The 15,237-nt window shown below is 39.6% G+C and overlaps 1 protein-coding gene across 1 annotated transcript in view; it reads right to left on the bottom strand.

Annotated features, from left to right (window-relative positions):
- LOC141499533 (NACHT domain- and WD repeat-containing protein 1-like) overlaps nucleotides 1–15,237 on the bottom strand; it is an 80,535-nt gene that overhangs the window by 5,532 nt on the left and 59,766 nt on the right. Inside the window, 4 exon segments of the mRNA XM_074202216.1 lie at nucleotides 7,294–7,399; nucleotides 12,124–12,674; nucleotides 13,530–13,806; nucleotides 15,037–15,191. Of these exon segments, the coding sequence (XP_074058317.1) occupies nucleotides 7,294–7,399; nucleotides 12,124–12,674; nucleotides 13,530–13,806; nucleotides 15,037–15,191 (1,089 nt within the window).

Genomic DNA, 15,237 nt, shown 5'->3' with positions numbered 1-15,237 from the left:
ACTCCAAGAAAAACTTTCAGGCTATGATAGAGCTCAAAAAAGACTTTGAATATCAAATGAGGGAGTTGGAGAAAAACTGGGAAAAGAAAGGAGAGAGATGCAGGAAAAACATGAAAATGAAGTCAGCAGCTTAGTCAAGGAAATCCAAAAAAATGCTGAAGAAAATAGCATGCTAAAAAACAGCTTAGGTCAAATGGATAAAACAGTTCAAAAAGTTATTGAGGAGAAGAATGCTTTAAAAAGCAAAATTGGCCAGATGGAAAAAGAGATAAGAAAACTCTCTGAGGAGAACAATCCTTCAGACAAAGAATAGAATTCAGGGAGATTGATGAATTTACCAGAAATCAGGAATCAATACTTGAAAACCAAAAAAAAATGAAAAATTAGAAGAAAATGTGAAATATCTCATTGAAAAAACAACTGATATGGAAAACAGACTTAGGAAAGATAATTTGAAAATTATTGGAATACCTGAAAGTCATGATCAGGAAAAGAGCCTTGACATCATTTTCAAAGAATTACTACAGAAAAATTGCCCTGATATTCTAGAAGCAGAGGGCAAAATAGAAATGGAGAGAATCTACCGATTCCCCCGAGAAAGAGATCCCAAAAAAGCAACCCCTAGGAATATTATAGCCAAGTTCCAGAACTCCCAAGTCAAAGAGAAAATATTACAAGCAGGCAGAAGGACACAGTTCAAATATCATGGAGCTGCAGTCAGGATCACACAGGACTTAGCAGCAACTACAGTGGAAGCTTGTAGGGATTGGAATACAATATACCGGAAGGCAAAAGAGCTTAGAATGCAGCCAAGAATGAACTACCCAGCAAGGCTGAATGTCCTCTTCCAGGGAAAAAGATGGACTTTCAATAAACCAGGGGAATTTCAAATGTTCCTTTTGGAATGGCCAGAGCTGAACAGAAGGTTTGATCTTCAGATATAGGACTCAGGTGAAGCATGGAGATTGGAGGAGAGAGGAGAAATATGAGGGACTTAATGAGGATGAACTGCATGTATAGAAAAATGATACTGATAATATTCATATGAACCTTCTCAGTTAATAGAGCAGGTAGAGGGAGCTTTTATAGTTGAAGCACAGGAGAAAGCTGAATTCGAAGATAAAATATGGTATAAAAATGGAGTCAATAGAAAAAAAGGGAAATGGAATGGGAGAAAGAAAAAGGAGAAGGGGAATAGTCCAAGATATTTCACATAAGATTTTTTTTATTACAATTAGCTATTGCAATGATATGGAAGGGGGGAGGCAAGGGGGAATGAGGGAACCTTTGCTCTCATCAGAGATGGCTAGGAGAGGAAACAGCAAATATACTCAATGGGGTATAGACATCTGGAGTAAAAAGGAGTGGGGAGCAGGGGGGAAGGGGTGGGGATGTGAATAAAGGAGGAGAGGATGGACCATGGAGGAGAATGGTCAGATATAACACATTTTCTTTTTTACTTCTTGCAAGGGGCTGGGATTGGATGGCCTGTCCAGGACCATAGGGCCAGGTCGATGCTGGGCCTAAGGGGTGGTATGGGGGCTCCCGGCCTCTTGGCCCCAGGGCCAGGGATCTGTCTGCGGCGCCACTCAGAGACCCTACAGCAGAGTCAGAGTGAAAGGAGAGAGAAAATATAGTACATGGTAATGGAGAAATATGAAAGGAGGGAGTTGCGATCAGCAATGGCAACGTTGGAAAAATATGGAAGTAACTTTTGTGATGGACTTATCATAAAGAATGTGATCCACTCACGACAGAGTTGATGGTGTTGGAACAAAGACTGAAGCACATTTTTTGTTATTATTATTTGGGGGAGGGTGCCGGGCAAGTGGGGCTGGATGGCCTGCCTGGGGCCACATAGCAGGGTGATCTTTGGGTGTCTGGGGCCGGATTTGGACCCAGGTGCTCCTGGCTCAAGGGCCAATATTCTGTCTGCCACCCAGCCACCACTACTATTATTACTATTTTATTTTATTTTGGGTCTTTTTTTTTCTTCTTTTTGGTTTTTGCAGGGCAATGGGGATTGGGTGGCTTGCATGTCACACGGCTAGGTGATTGTTGGGTTTACGAGGCTGGATATGGGCTGGGGTGCTCGTGGCTCCAGGGCTGGTACTTCATCCATTGCGCCACCTGGCCATACCTACAATTATTACTATTATTTTTTTAATTTTAATTTTTTTTCTCTCCCCTTTACTTTTTTCGCCCAAGCAAGTCTATCTATATTCATGGGGGGAGAAGTATTTTGTTTACTTGTAAACAAGAATATTTTATTAATGTAAAAAAACATTTGTACAAAATGAGAATAAAAAATAAATTTAAAAAAAGATAAATTAAAAGTGAGAGGAGACAGAAATGAGGACAGTTTCATAAAATCATTTACCCTAGTAGCACAGCTACACTGCCTGTCAGAGATGTCCCAGTGGGAATCTCTGTGTCAAGTGAGGGCTTAGACAAGACTTTGGAAAAAAATTATCAAAAATTGTGTATTTCACCAAGATGGGAGGTAGATGAAAAAGCTAGAATCCCAAAATTGACAGACAGGAATAATTCAACAAACATACACTCCTGTGTGTGGTAGGCACTAGAGATAGAAAACTAAAAATGAACTGGGCAGAGCCTGCCAAAAAGGAGTTCACATTCTTCTAGGGCAGTCCGTGTGCGTGTGTGTGTGTGTGTGTGTGTGTGTGTGTGTGTGTGTGTGTGTGTGTGTCTGTGAAATGGATCCCTTTGGTAGGTCAGTCTGGTGAAGCTAATGGATTCTTCAGAATTGTGTTTTTAAAAAGCATAAAATCAAATACATAGGATTACACAAAGGAAACCAATTATATTGAAATCTAATTCAAGATATTTCTAAAACAATTTTATGTACTCCAGGTTAAGAGTCCCTGTATTGGGGAATGCAACAGGTATACAGATAAGTAAATACAAAATAATTTTAGAAAATACCAGCAGTGATGGGGCAAGGGGGTTAGATCAGTCAGTCAGTAAACATTTATTAAAAACCTACTATGTACCAGCCATCATGCTTAGTTTTGGGGAGATACAAAAAGATTCAAAAGATGGTCCCTAGGGGTGGCTAGGTGGCTAGGTGGCGTAGTGGATAAAGCACCTGCCCTGGAGTCAGGAGTACCTGGGTTCAAATCCTGTCTCAGACACTTAATAATTACCTAGCTGTGTGGCCTTGGACAAGCCACTTAACCCTATTTGCCTTGCAAAAACCTAAAAAAAAAAAAAAAAAAAGATGGTCCCTGCTCTCAAGGAGTTTACAATCAAATGGGGGAAACAAAATGCAAACAAATGTATACAAAGTAAGTTATATACAGGATATATAATTTTAAGAGGGGTTAGGAGGGATGGGGGAAGACTTCTTGTATATAAACCTTAAATGTTTAGAGATAAAGAAAATAACAGAAATATAAGCTAGACATGGATTTTATTCTCTTAAGATTTATGTAGAAACTTATAGGTTGGAAACCATAATAGAAATAACCACCCTGAACAGAGAGAGAGGGAATATTTATACATTAAAAAGTCAAGCTAAAAGGCCAACGACACTGGATCAGAGAATACCAAGAGTGCTGGGAAATAAGGTATAAAAAGAATTGAAAGGGAGGGGGACTAGATGATCAAGGGCTTTGAATACCAAACAGCACTTTGTATTTGTTCCTGGAGGCACTAGGAAGTCACTGGATTTTACTGAGTGGGGCAGGGGGAGGGATGACATCAGGATAGATCATGAAAGGTTTTCATGGAGGAGCTGACACCTGAACTAAACCTTGAAGGAAGCTAAGGATTTCAAGAAGCGAAAATGAGGGGGACAATGTATGGAGGAAAAAGTGAGGGGTTAACATACATAAAGACACAGAAATGTTGAGATAGCTGGTAGGTTAGATTGACTAAAGTGATGAAATTTTTTAAAAAGTTTTATTTAAGGCAATGGAGTCAAGTGACTTGCCCAAGGTCACACAACTAGACATTTATTATGTGTCTGAGGCCGCATTTGAACTCAGATCCTCCTGACTACAGTTCTGGTGCTTTATCCACTGTGTCACCTAACTGCCCCCTAGGATGATGAAATTCAATACAAACATAAAGTCTTACATTTGGATTAAACAATCAACTAAGCAAGTACAGAAAAGGAGAAACACATTTAGAAAACAGTTCATATGAAAAATCAACAGACTAGAAGCTTAATATGAGCCTACAGGGATAACATCCTAACCAAGAGGACTCTTGTGATCTTAGGCAGCATTTACAGAAGTGCAATTAGTGATTCAATACTGAACTCACCAAAAAAGTTGAGATAACAACCTAGAGAGGTGGCAGCAACAATAATGGGAAGAAGACAGTACAAGTGGATTGCATGGATCTCAAAAGAGGAAAAGTTGTTGAGGTATAGTAGTGTTTTCCTTTCTCCTCCTGTAGCTAGATAGATAGTATAACAGACAGATAACCTGCAGGACTTGAAAGCAAGGAAGAACTGAGTTTGAATCCTTTCTCAGGTTCTTACTAGCTTACTACTTACTGGGCAAATCATTTATTCTTTGTCAGTATCAATTTCCTCATCTGTAAAATGGTTATACTTGCAGAACCAGAAGAACATTGTACATCCTAACAGCAACATGATCAACCTTAATGGACTTGCTCATTCCATCAAATCAGGCACAATTTTGGGGTATCTGCAATGAAGAATACCATTTGTATCCAGAGAAAGAATTTTGGAGTTGGAACAAAGACCAAAGACTATTACCTTTAATTTTTTTTTTAGGTTTTTGCAAGGCAAATGGGGTTAAGTGGCTTGCCCAAGGCCACACAGCTAGGGAATTATTAAGTGTCTGAGACCGGATTTGAACCCAGGTACTCCTACCTCCAAGGCCAGTGTTTTATCCACTATGCCACCTAGCCACCCCTATTACCTTTAATTTAAAAAAAAGTCATCTTATTATGTAATTTTGCTATCTCTTATACTTTGTTTTGCTTCCTTAAGGATATGATTTCTCATCACATTCAATTTTGATCAATGTATATAGCATGGAAACAATGTAAAGACGAACAGACTACCTTCTGTTGGGGGGGAAGGGAAGTGAGATTAGGGGGAAAATTGTAAAATTCAAAATAAATAAAATCTTTTTTAAAAAAATGAGTGTACTTCACAGCATGAGGATCAAATAAGATTTTATGTTGTTCTTGTTGTTCAGCAGTTTAGTTGTGTCCAAATGAGGTTTTCTTGGCAAAGATCCTGGAGTGTTTTGCCATTTCCCTCTCTAAGTATATCCCTGTTTTACAGATGTGGAACTGAGGCAAATAAGGGGTAAGTGACTTTCCAGAGTCACACAACCACACATATATCTTTACAAATTTTAATGTTAGCTATTGTTATTACTAAAATGTTTGTATCTTAGATTCTACAGAGTGGTAGAAGCAATGATCCCTTTGTTAAAATGTTTTTCACTGGGAAACAATTCTAGAGAGAAAACTCTAGAGAGCTGAAAAAAGAAAGTAATTTAATTGGGAGTCTCAGATATCCAATATACAAATAGATTCTTCTTTGGTATGAATGTGCCCTCCACCAGCTTGGAATACAACCACTCTATGCCTCAGTTATCTTCATGAGTTATTGCACTCAAAAACATTACCTGGAAGTATCCATTCTCCCAGGTGTGAGCCTTTTCAAACTTAAAAGTCAATTGCTATACCTGGCCTCACAGTCTGCCTGCCTTCCCTTGGCCCAGGCCTTGAATCTAAGATCATTGTGTATTCCATCCCTACTTAATTCCTTCTTAAGGGCAGGAGGACAAGAGTTCAAATTCAGCCTCAGATATTTGACTCTCACTAGCTATGTGGCCTTGAACAAGTCATTTAACCTTGATTGCCTCACATCCAAGACCATCTCCAGTCACTCTGATTCATATCTGGCCACTGGACCCAGATGGCTCCGGGGGAGAAAGTGAGGCTGGTGACTTAGTGCAGGCCCCCCCCACTCTAATCCAGTCCATATGCTTGTCATGACATCTCTCTTGATGTCGTGGTCTTCTTTGAAAATAAAGAACAAGGGGAAGCTAGGTGGTGCAGTGGACAGAGCACTGGTCCTGGAGTCAGGAGGACCTGAGTTCAAATGCGGTCTCAGACACATATTACCTAGCTGTGTGAACTTGGGCAAGTCACTTAACCTCACTGTCTTGTAAAAACAAAAAAAAGAAAAAGAAAAGAAAATGAAGGACAAACATTAGTAATAATAATTGCCCACACTGATATGGTACTTCAGGGTTTTACAAAGAGCTTTCCATAGATTTTTCTAATTTGATCCTCGCAACCACCCTGTAAAATAGGCAAATTATTATCCTTATTATCACAGATGAAGAGACTGAGGCATAGAGAGTTTAAGTGACTTACTGGGGCTATATAGCTAGTAATAATAATAATAATAATAATAATAATGACAGCTAATATTGTATAGCTCTTACTTTGTAACAGACACTCTGCTAAGTACTTTACAGTTATTATCTAACTGATCCTCACAACTACTCTGGAAAGTAGGTGCTATTATTATCCTAATTTTACAAATAAAGAAACTGAGTCAAGTAGCAGTTACATGATTTGCTCAGCATCTCACGGCTAGTAAGTGTCTGAGACTGAGTTTGAACCCAGAACTCCTTTACTCCACTGTGCCCCCCGGCTATTTCATGATATTTAGTCATCTAAACCTGATGTTTTAAAAAGAAAATCATTCTTCACTCAGAGATTCCACCATTAGGTATACCCCAAAGAGCTCAAAGATCATATTTGTAGCAAAGAACTGGAAATAAAATTGGTGTCCATTAACTAGGAAATAGCTAAACAAATTGGTGATACATAAATACAATGGAATATTGTTGCCCCAGATGAAACAATGAACATGAGAAATATGGGAAGACATTCACATAATGATGCAAAGTAATAGAATCAGGAAAACAATATATAATGACTACAACAGTGGAAACACTAAGTAAAATTAAACTGAAGGCTTTATGACTATAATGATCAAACTTATTCCTGGAAAAGGGATGAGAAATTTAAACTTCTTCCTGTTGGAGAGGTAGGGGAATTATGGGTATGAAATATTGCATGTATGATAGATTTCCTTGATGTGTCCAGTGGTTTTGCTGAACTTTTTTCCTTTTTTAATCTATTTTTAGGAAGGAAGATTTTCTGCAGAGGGCAAAGGGGAGGGAAAGGGCTATGTTTGGAAATAAGTGTAGTATAAAAGAAATATATATATATAATTTTTAATATAAAAGATGTGATATAACTCACCATCAGAAACATGCCAGACTAGAATGGACTGATCCTTTAACCCACTGTACACATACTTATCATCTTTGGAGAAACAGACACATTGAATTCCTTGGTAGAAGGCACTCTGGTAAAAATGAACAAGGAGATTTTGATTTTGATTATGCCTTAAAATCAAATTATGCCTTAAAAAAACAAAATGAAAATAATGGCTAGAAATCCAACCCTGAAACATTTAAACAGTGGCACAGCCCTGGCAAAGTTTGGGATGGAGCACTCAGTTCCACTGAGAAGAAGAAAAGTTCCTATTTATAACAGCATTTTTTGGTTAACAAAAACTTTTCTCGCAACAATCCAGAAATTATATCGATATTATTTCCCATTTTACAAATAAATAAATTGAGTCACAGAAAGGTCGGGTGACTTTTTAAAGATTGAATATGTGGTGAAATTAGAATTTTAATCGAGACCTCCACTGGGGAGCGGCTAGGTGGTGAAGGGGGGCGGCTAGGTGGTGCAGTGGATACAGCACTGGCCCTGGAGTCAGGAGTACCTGAGTTCAAATTTGACCTCAGACATTTAATAATTACCCAGCTGTGTGGCCTTGGGCAAGCCACTTAACCCCATTGCCCCATTGCCTTGCAAAAACTAAAAAAAAAAAAAAAAAAAAAAAAAAAAAAAAAGGCTTCCATTGTACCTTCCATTGACCATGTTGCCTCTCCAGGGAAGAGACCCTTCTGTCTGTGGAATATCAGAGCACCTGGTAGATGCAGCATGGTGTTGTTCAGTTGGGGAGGGGGGACAGGCAAGGCAATGAGGTTAAGTGATTTGCCGAAGGTCTCACAGCTAGTATCAAGTGTCTGAGGTCGGATTTGAATTCAGGTCCTCCTGACTGCAGGGACAGTGCTCTTCCACTGCACCACCTCCCAGCCCATGCCCAATATTTTAGGACCACCTTGGGGACCTTCTTGGCAGAAGTACTGGAGAGTTTGCTTTCCTTCTCTCACTCATTTCACAGATGAGGAAACTAAGGCAAATAGGGTTAAGTGACTTGCTCAGCATCATATAGATAGTGCCTGAGCCAGATTTGAACTCAGGAAGATGAGCCTTCCTCCAGGCTCAGAACTATATGCACTATAGAGCCCCTCCACCCAAAATAGCAGTCATTACTTAAATAATCATTGACATAGACTACGAGATGTTTAAGAGACTCAGGGACATTTTGTGTTAAGTAAAAAGCAATTTTTCAAGCCAGTAAACTTAGGTGACAGATTAGGAGAACCCCTCTTTCTTCTTAAAGGTTTTTTCCATATATATATTTAAAACACATACACACACACACACATATGTATGTTATACCATAAGTTCACTACAATGACAGACTGGGCATTGCTTCATTCAAACTGTGACCTGGGAAAGACAGCTTTAAAAAGCCAAAGTCTTCCATGCATCCATGGCCATCCCCAGTTGTCCTGATCCATATTTGTCCACTAGACTCAGATGACTCCAGAGGAGAAAGTGAAGCACCCCTCACTTAAATCCAACTTACTTGCCCATCATGGCATTATCTCCCTGATGTCAGAGTCTTCTTAAAGAACAAAGGACAAACAACATCAGCATTACTATAATATAATTACTCTAAACCTGAGTCACTTATTGATTATTACCACAATCAGGGAGGCAAGGCAATTGAGACTTAGCATCCAGAAAACTGCATTTGCTGACAAAAGCCCTGATGAGCACCTACCTCTCTCCTGTCCAAAAACTACAAAATGGAGCCAAAACTTCTGGGATGGTTGACCTAGGCTGGCCCAGCATACCGCTGTTGCAATACTGAATGAGTCGTAATGAGTAAGAGGAGCAGGGCTTTGGCCCAGGGAACCAAAATTTAGAAATCTTTGATGGAAATTACAATCCTCTAACAAAAGAAAATTATCACTTTCAGTCCTTATGAACTTCCTTATACCTCTATTTCTGATGACTCAACCCTAGGTGAACTCTAGCCTTCTTTGCCTTTAAAAATGATTGAAGGATGCATTTTCATTTCTCTGGATACCAAAATTGTTAATAATGGATCTGATTACCTTTAAAGGAGAGAGGAGAGCAATAACTCAATTTTCTGTATGGTAAAACAACTTTGGCTGTTTTCTCTGGTTCCCCTATGTTTTTGTCTTAGAGATAAGTCTTATGGACCAGGACATGCTGGAACCTGCTCACAATCATAAGCACAAAGAGCAATGATGATCATGAGTGTGTCATAGGTTAGCAATAGGTACTTTTTTTGACCCTCCCTATACTTTCAGGTGTGCTTGGGTCAGAGTAGACTGGTACAGAGTTGAAAGCCAACATAAGTAATGAAAGTAAAAGAGCACCTAGCTAACTTAAAGACTTCAAGTCACCATGTTCAGATTAATTGTGTTTCAAGGTACTGAAAGAACTGGCATATATTATGTCTGAATCACTGTTTGTAATCTTTGAAAGTCTGAAAGATGTGCCACACTGACTGGTAAAGAAAAAAAATGTTATCTCAATTTCCATAAATGGGAAAAGAATGAAATCTGAAAACTATGGCCCAGTGAGCTTAATTCCTGTCAAAATATATTATTAGATAGAAGGAGTAATCCCAAAGCATTAGAATGACTCATCAAGAACAGGTTATACCAGACTAATCTCATTTCTAATTTTGACAGGATAACTAAAGTTTAGATCAAAAAAAAGTGCTATAAATATAGTTTATCAAGATTTTAATAAAGCATTTGACAAAAATCTCTTATGGTGCCTTTGAAAAAAGAGTGGAGAGGGGCAGCTAGGTGGCACAGTAGATAGAGCACCAGCCCTGGAGTCAGGAGTACCTGGGTTCAAATCTGACCTCAGACACTTAATAATTACCTAGCTGTGTGGCCTTGGGCAAGCCACTTAACCCCATTACCTTGCCCAAAAAAAAGCCTAAGAAAAAAAGAAAAAAGAGTGGAGAGATGTGGGATATGTAATACTACAGTTATTATTCAGAACTGGTTGAATAGTCAGACCCAAGAAATCATTAAGGATTTGATAATTTTTAAGTGTTATCACAATCAATGGTAACTGATTGAAAGGAAGTCTCTGGTGCATTGTTCCAAGAGTCCATGCTTGGTTCTGTGTTATTTTCTTTTTATCAGTGACCTGGACAAAGGTATAAATGATGCTTATTAAATTTGCAGATAGGGGTGGCTGGCTAGGTGGCGCAGTGGATAGAGCACTGGCCCTAGAGTCAAGAGTACTTGAGTTCAAATCTGGCCTCAGACACTTAATAATTACCTAGCTGTGTGGCCTGGGGCAAGGCACTTAACCCCATTTGACTTGCAAAAAAAAAAAAAAAGATAAAAAAATAAAAAAATAAATTTGCAGATAACACAAAAGTTAATATAGCTAACGCACTGAATGGTAGAATTAGAATCCAAAAAGATTTCCAATGTGCTCCAATATTAATCCAAATACAATAAGATGAAATTTAATAAAGATATATATATGTTAAACATAAAAATCAATTTCAAAAGTATAAGATTGGTATATTTAGCTAAATAGAAGTTAATCTGAAAAAGATTTGGTAGTCTTAATAGGCCACAAATTCATGAGTCAACAGTATGATATGATTGTCAAAAAGAAATAATCATGCCTTAGGCAATATTAAAAAGAAAAATAGTTTTCAGAAAAAGGGAATTAGTAGTCTTGCTGTCCTATATCCTAGACAAATTACATCTGAAGTATTGTTATTCATTTCTGGGTGAACAACACAGAGAGCACATTGATAAGTTGGAAAACATCAGAGAAGATCAGCCAAGATAATGAAGAGAGAGAAAATATAATAGGGACATGGTAACTGTCTTCAAGGGTTTTGTTATGGAAGAGTCAATAAACTTGCTCTTTTGGATGCAGATGGCAAAACTAGGAGCCATGGGAAGAAATTATGGAGGCAGACAGAGTTGATGTAGGGAAAACTTTCTAATACATACAGCTATGCAAAAGTGGAATGGACTGCCTCAGGCTGTAGTGTAATAACTTTCAAAAGGTATCTTTAAAGAAAAAAAAAAGACTGGCTGATAATTACCCTTGTTTGGGTTTTAGAGAGGATCTTTGATCAGTTCAATTAAAATTAAAAAACTACAAAGTATTTACCATGTGCAAAGCACCACCCCAGTGTCTGGAGACATCAAGACAAACACTAAGCAGAGCCTTTCTATTTAGGGAATGCAGCATGAATACAGATTCCCTGAAAGGATCACAGAGAAAGGCAAGCCTACAGGGGCCCTTGAAGAAAAGAGGACAGGGTGGGCCAGATGCTTCTTAAGCTCCCTCTCAGCCCGAAGACTCTGTGATTCTGAGACCCTCTCCCCAGGGTACTGGGTGGCACTGGAGTGCAGAGAGCGCTGGGACCACAGGAAGGACCCTCCCCTTCTGAGTTCAGAGCTAACTTCAAGACGCTGAGCTGGGTGACCCTGGGCAAGTCACTTCACCCTGTTTGCCTCAGTTTCCCCAAATATAAAAAGAGAAACTAATATGCCAGTCTCTCTGCCAAGAAAACCCCAAACTGGGTCACAAAAAGTTGGCAAACCTAACAGTAAGTAGTGGCAACAGTCTCATTGTTTCAGCAAGTCAATGTTTGTAAGTCATTTAACCTCTTATCTATGTAGCAGGGGAAATAGCATTCACCCTACTATTTTTGTGAGGGTTTTGGTGAAAGTGCTGTGAAAAATAAGGCAATCCAGAAATATGATCTGCTGCTCTCATTACTACTTGCATCGTGGTTACTAACATTTCAAAAACATGCCTACTGATGGAATTCATTGTCTTTATTTAAGGATTCAGGCCTACCTCAAAGGACAGCATATGCTTCCACTTGCAGAGCTCCAGGTCCCAGAGGTACAGCAGAGCCTCCTCAGAACTGCTCACTGCCCATTGCTCCTTGTGGCTGACTTCTAAACAAGTAACCCGGCCCTGGGGGGCCTCTAGCGGGGACACTTTGGACTTAGCACATTCATAAATAAACACTTCTCCATTGGTCATGCCATAGACTACCCGGTAGTTGGTGAGAGCAGCTATGCTTGATATGGTGGCAGGAAGCTGAGTATAAAATGTGTATGTGGGTCCATCAATGACTGGGTGGGGATCTTCTGGCCTAATGTCCATTACCAACACTATGTTGTCATATGCAATGACCAGCCGTTCCTCCCCTCTGCTCAGGGCCATGCATTTGACCGCTTTCTTAGCTTCTGGGGGTGGGATGCACATGACATCCTGCCTGGAGTTCAGGGGAAACACCAGTACTGTCCCTGAGATCAGTCCGGCAAAGAGCAACTTCATCTGCTCAGCAACTTCCAAGCACCGCACTTCATTTGAAGCTTCTAAGATGTCATGGTCTTCCCCTGAAATAGATAATCTTTGCATTAAGAACAGTTTAGATTTCCACTTAAATAAGAAGTAAAATGGTTTGATGGAAAGAAGATTAGACTGATAATCAGAAGACAAAATCTAGTCCTGGCTCTGCTATGAACTTGCTTATATGACCCAGGGCCAACCATTTAGTTGCCAGAACCTAACATTCTGGACCCTCCCCAGCCCTGATATTCTAGATTCTAAGACAGCTCTGACATCTTTTGTTCTAAAGGCTCTCCCAGCTCTGACATTAAGTGTTCTAAGGACCCTCCAAACTCTGACATTCTAGATTCTAAGACCCTCCCAGATCTGACATCCTGTGTTCTAAAGATCCTCCCAGCTCTCACATTCAGTGTTCTAAGGGTCCCCCCAGCTCTGACCTCCTGTGTTCTAAGGACCCTCCCAGCTCTACATCCTGGGTTCTTAGGGCCCTCCCAGCTCTGATAGTCTAGACTCTAAGACCCTCCACCTCTGACATCTTGTGTTCTTAGAACCCTCCCAGCTTTGACATTCAGTGTTCTAAGGGCCCTCCCAGTTCTGACATTCCATGCTCTATGTTTTAAGATTGTTTGTAGCTGATATGGAGTTATGTTCTATGTCCTAAGAGTCCTTGCAGTTTTGATATTTTGCATTTTATAGTTGCAGTATAATGGAGTAGCAAATTTGGAGTCAGAAGACCTGAATTTAAATCCTGCTTCTATTACCTTTTAACCTCTGTGAGCTTGAGCAAATCTTAGCCTCTCTAGTTCTCGGTTTTTGACTTGTAAAATCCCTTTGAGTTTTAAATCTTTTATCCTATGATCTTGTGGTTTATCTGTCAAACTTTCACAGGGCATTTGACAAACCTTCCACAGAGTCCCAGACAGTGATTTTGTTTTTGTCTCCTATTTTGGGGAAGTAGACATAGTTTCCATTGTGAGACACTGCAGCACAGCCAGTGCGGTCCAAAAAAGGAGATGAAAGTTTGTGTTTCCGGGTATAAGCAAGATCCCAAACTCTGAATGATGATGAATCCCTGGAGGCAGAAACCAAAGTGTTTTCCACAGCAGGCCAGAATATTCACTGGGGTTCCATGGCATCAAAAATTTCTAGAAGGGTCCCCTGCTCTGACAGGCTCCACACCTGAGAAGAATCAAAGGAGGAAGAAAGCAGAATAGAATATTCTGTTAAATATTGACTCAGTAAAATGCTGTTCACTCGTATGTATAGAAGGAACTCAGGGACGAGTTTGGGGCTGAGGGTTAGTGGAGCAGGACTGGGACAAAAGCATTTACCAGCCTGGACCAGGGGATCAGTCAAGCACAATCTTCTTGTCAGAGATGAAAGGAAGGAGAAAAGCATCAAAAAGGAGGCACATGTAAAGGTTGATATGTACCATTGGGTTGAGTTCCTCCAGGAACTCTCCTCAGGGAGCCATCAACAGTCAGCCCTTTCTCCCTGGCCCTGACTTTCTGGACCATAATGTCAAACAAATAGAAAAAAAAAAGGCCACTCAGACATACACAGGGCACATATTGACTTAGAAAATCACATATTAACACATAATTATTTTTGTTTTATTTTATTTTTAAATTTTGTTAACTATTTCCCAATTACATTGCAATTTGGTTCAGACCCAAGGTCCTCATGCAACCATATGTGTAGCACCTCTGCTTTGGATCCTACTCAAACACCACTGGATTAAAGTCCTCACTGATAGCCACCCTGAGAGCTCCTTCTCCATCCCTATCTTTATCATTCCCTAGCCCTTTCCTGAGCTCAAATAAGATTCTTGAAAGGTAGCTGGTAACTGGGTTCATATCTAATACAGTGCAGCATAGAGAAGGCTAAGGATAGGGAGCGGCATGGTATTGTGCAAAGAGGGCTGGATTTGGAGTCAGAAGGCCTGAATTCAATAGCTCTGATGCTAGTTGTGTGACTTTGGATAAGTAATTTTCCTTCAAAGCTTCAGATAGATATTAAATAATACTGATTCTACCTATCTCCTCCTGTGTTTTTGAGGAGAGCAATTCATAACTTGAAAGTACTATAAAATAACTGCAAGATCTCTGGGTGGTTATTGGATGATAGTGGTTCCATTATTTTTTTTAACATAGAGAAAGAAAGATCAGCCTGAGAGCCAGGAGATGGGTCCTAGGCTTTGATATGGGCTTGTTATGAGGAATTCTTCCAAGGACTCATCTTTCTAATGGTAAAATGAGGAAATTGGAAAAGATAACCTCTAAGGTTCTAAGATTCTATAAAAACTCAAATGAAGGCACCAGGGCCATTTATAACTGCCCCACCATGTCCTTGGGCTGTGGTCCTTCAGAAGCCAGTCAGCCTGGAGTATCAAGCATTCTTGCTTCTTACCTGGATGAATGCATCAAGAGAGGCAGTGACAATCACATTGTTATCAGGACCAATAACAGCTGCTTCCACTATGTTCTCATGTTCAAGATCTGTGGCCATGAATCTGTGAAATCCCTTTGAATCTGCCAAAAATACTCGAACATGTTTTCCAAAACCTAAAATAATAATAATCCAACAGGTCAACTCAGTAGATAATAATAA

The sequence above is a fragment of the Macrotis lagotis genome, chromosome X, assembly GCF_037893015.1.
Source record: "Macrotis lagotis isolate mMagLag1 chromosome X, bilby.v1.9.chrom.fasta, whole genome shotgun sequence".
Classification (NCBI taxonomy): Eukaryota; Metazoa; Chordata; class Mammalia; order Peramelemorphia; family Peramelidae; genus Macrotis; species Macrotis lagotis.
Note: the sequence above shows the minus strand (reverse complement) of the source record. Positions and strands in the feature narration are given on the sequence as shown.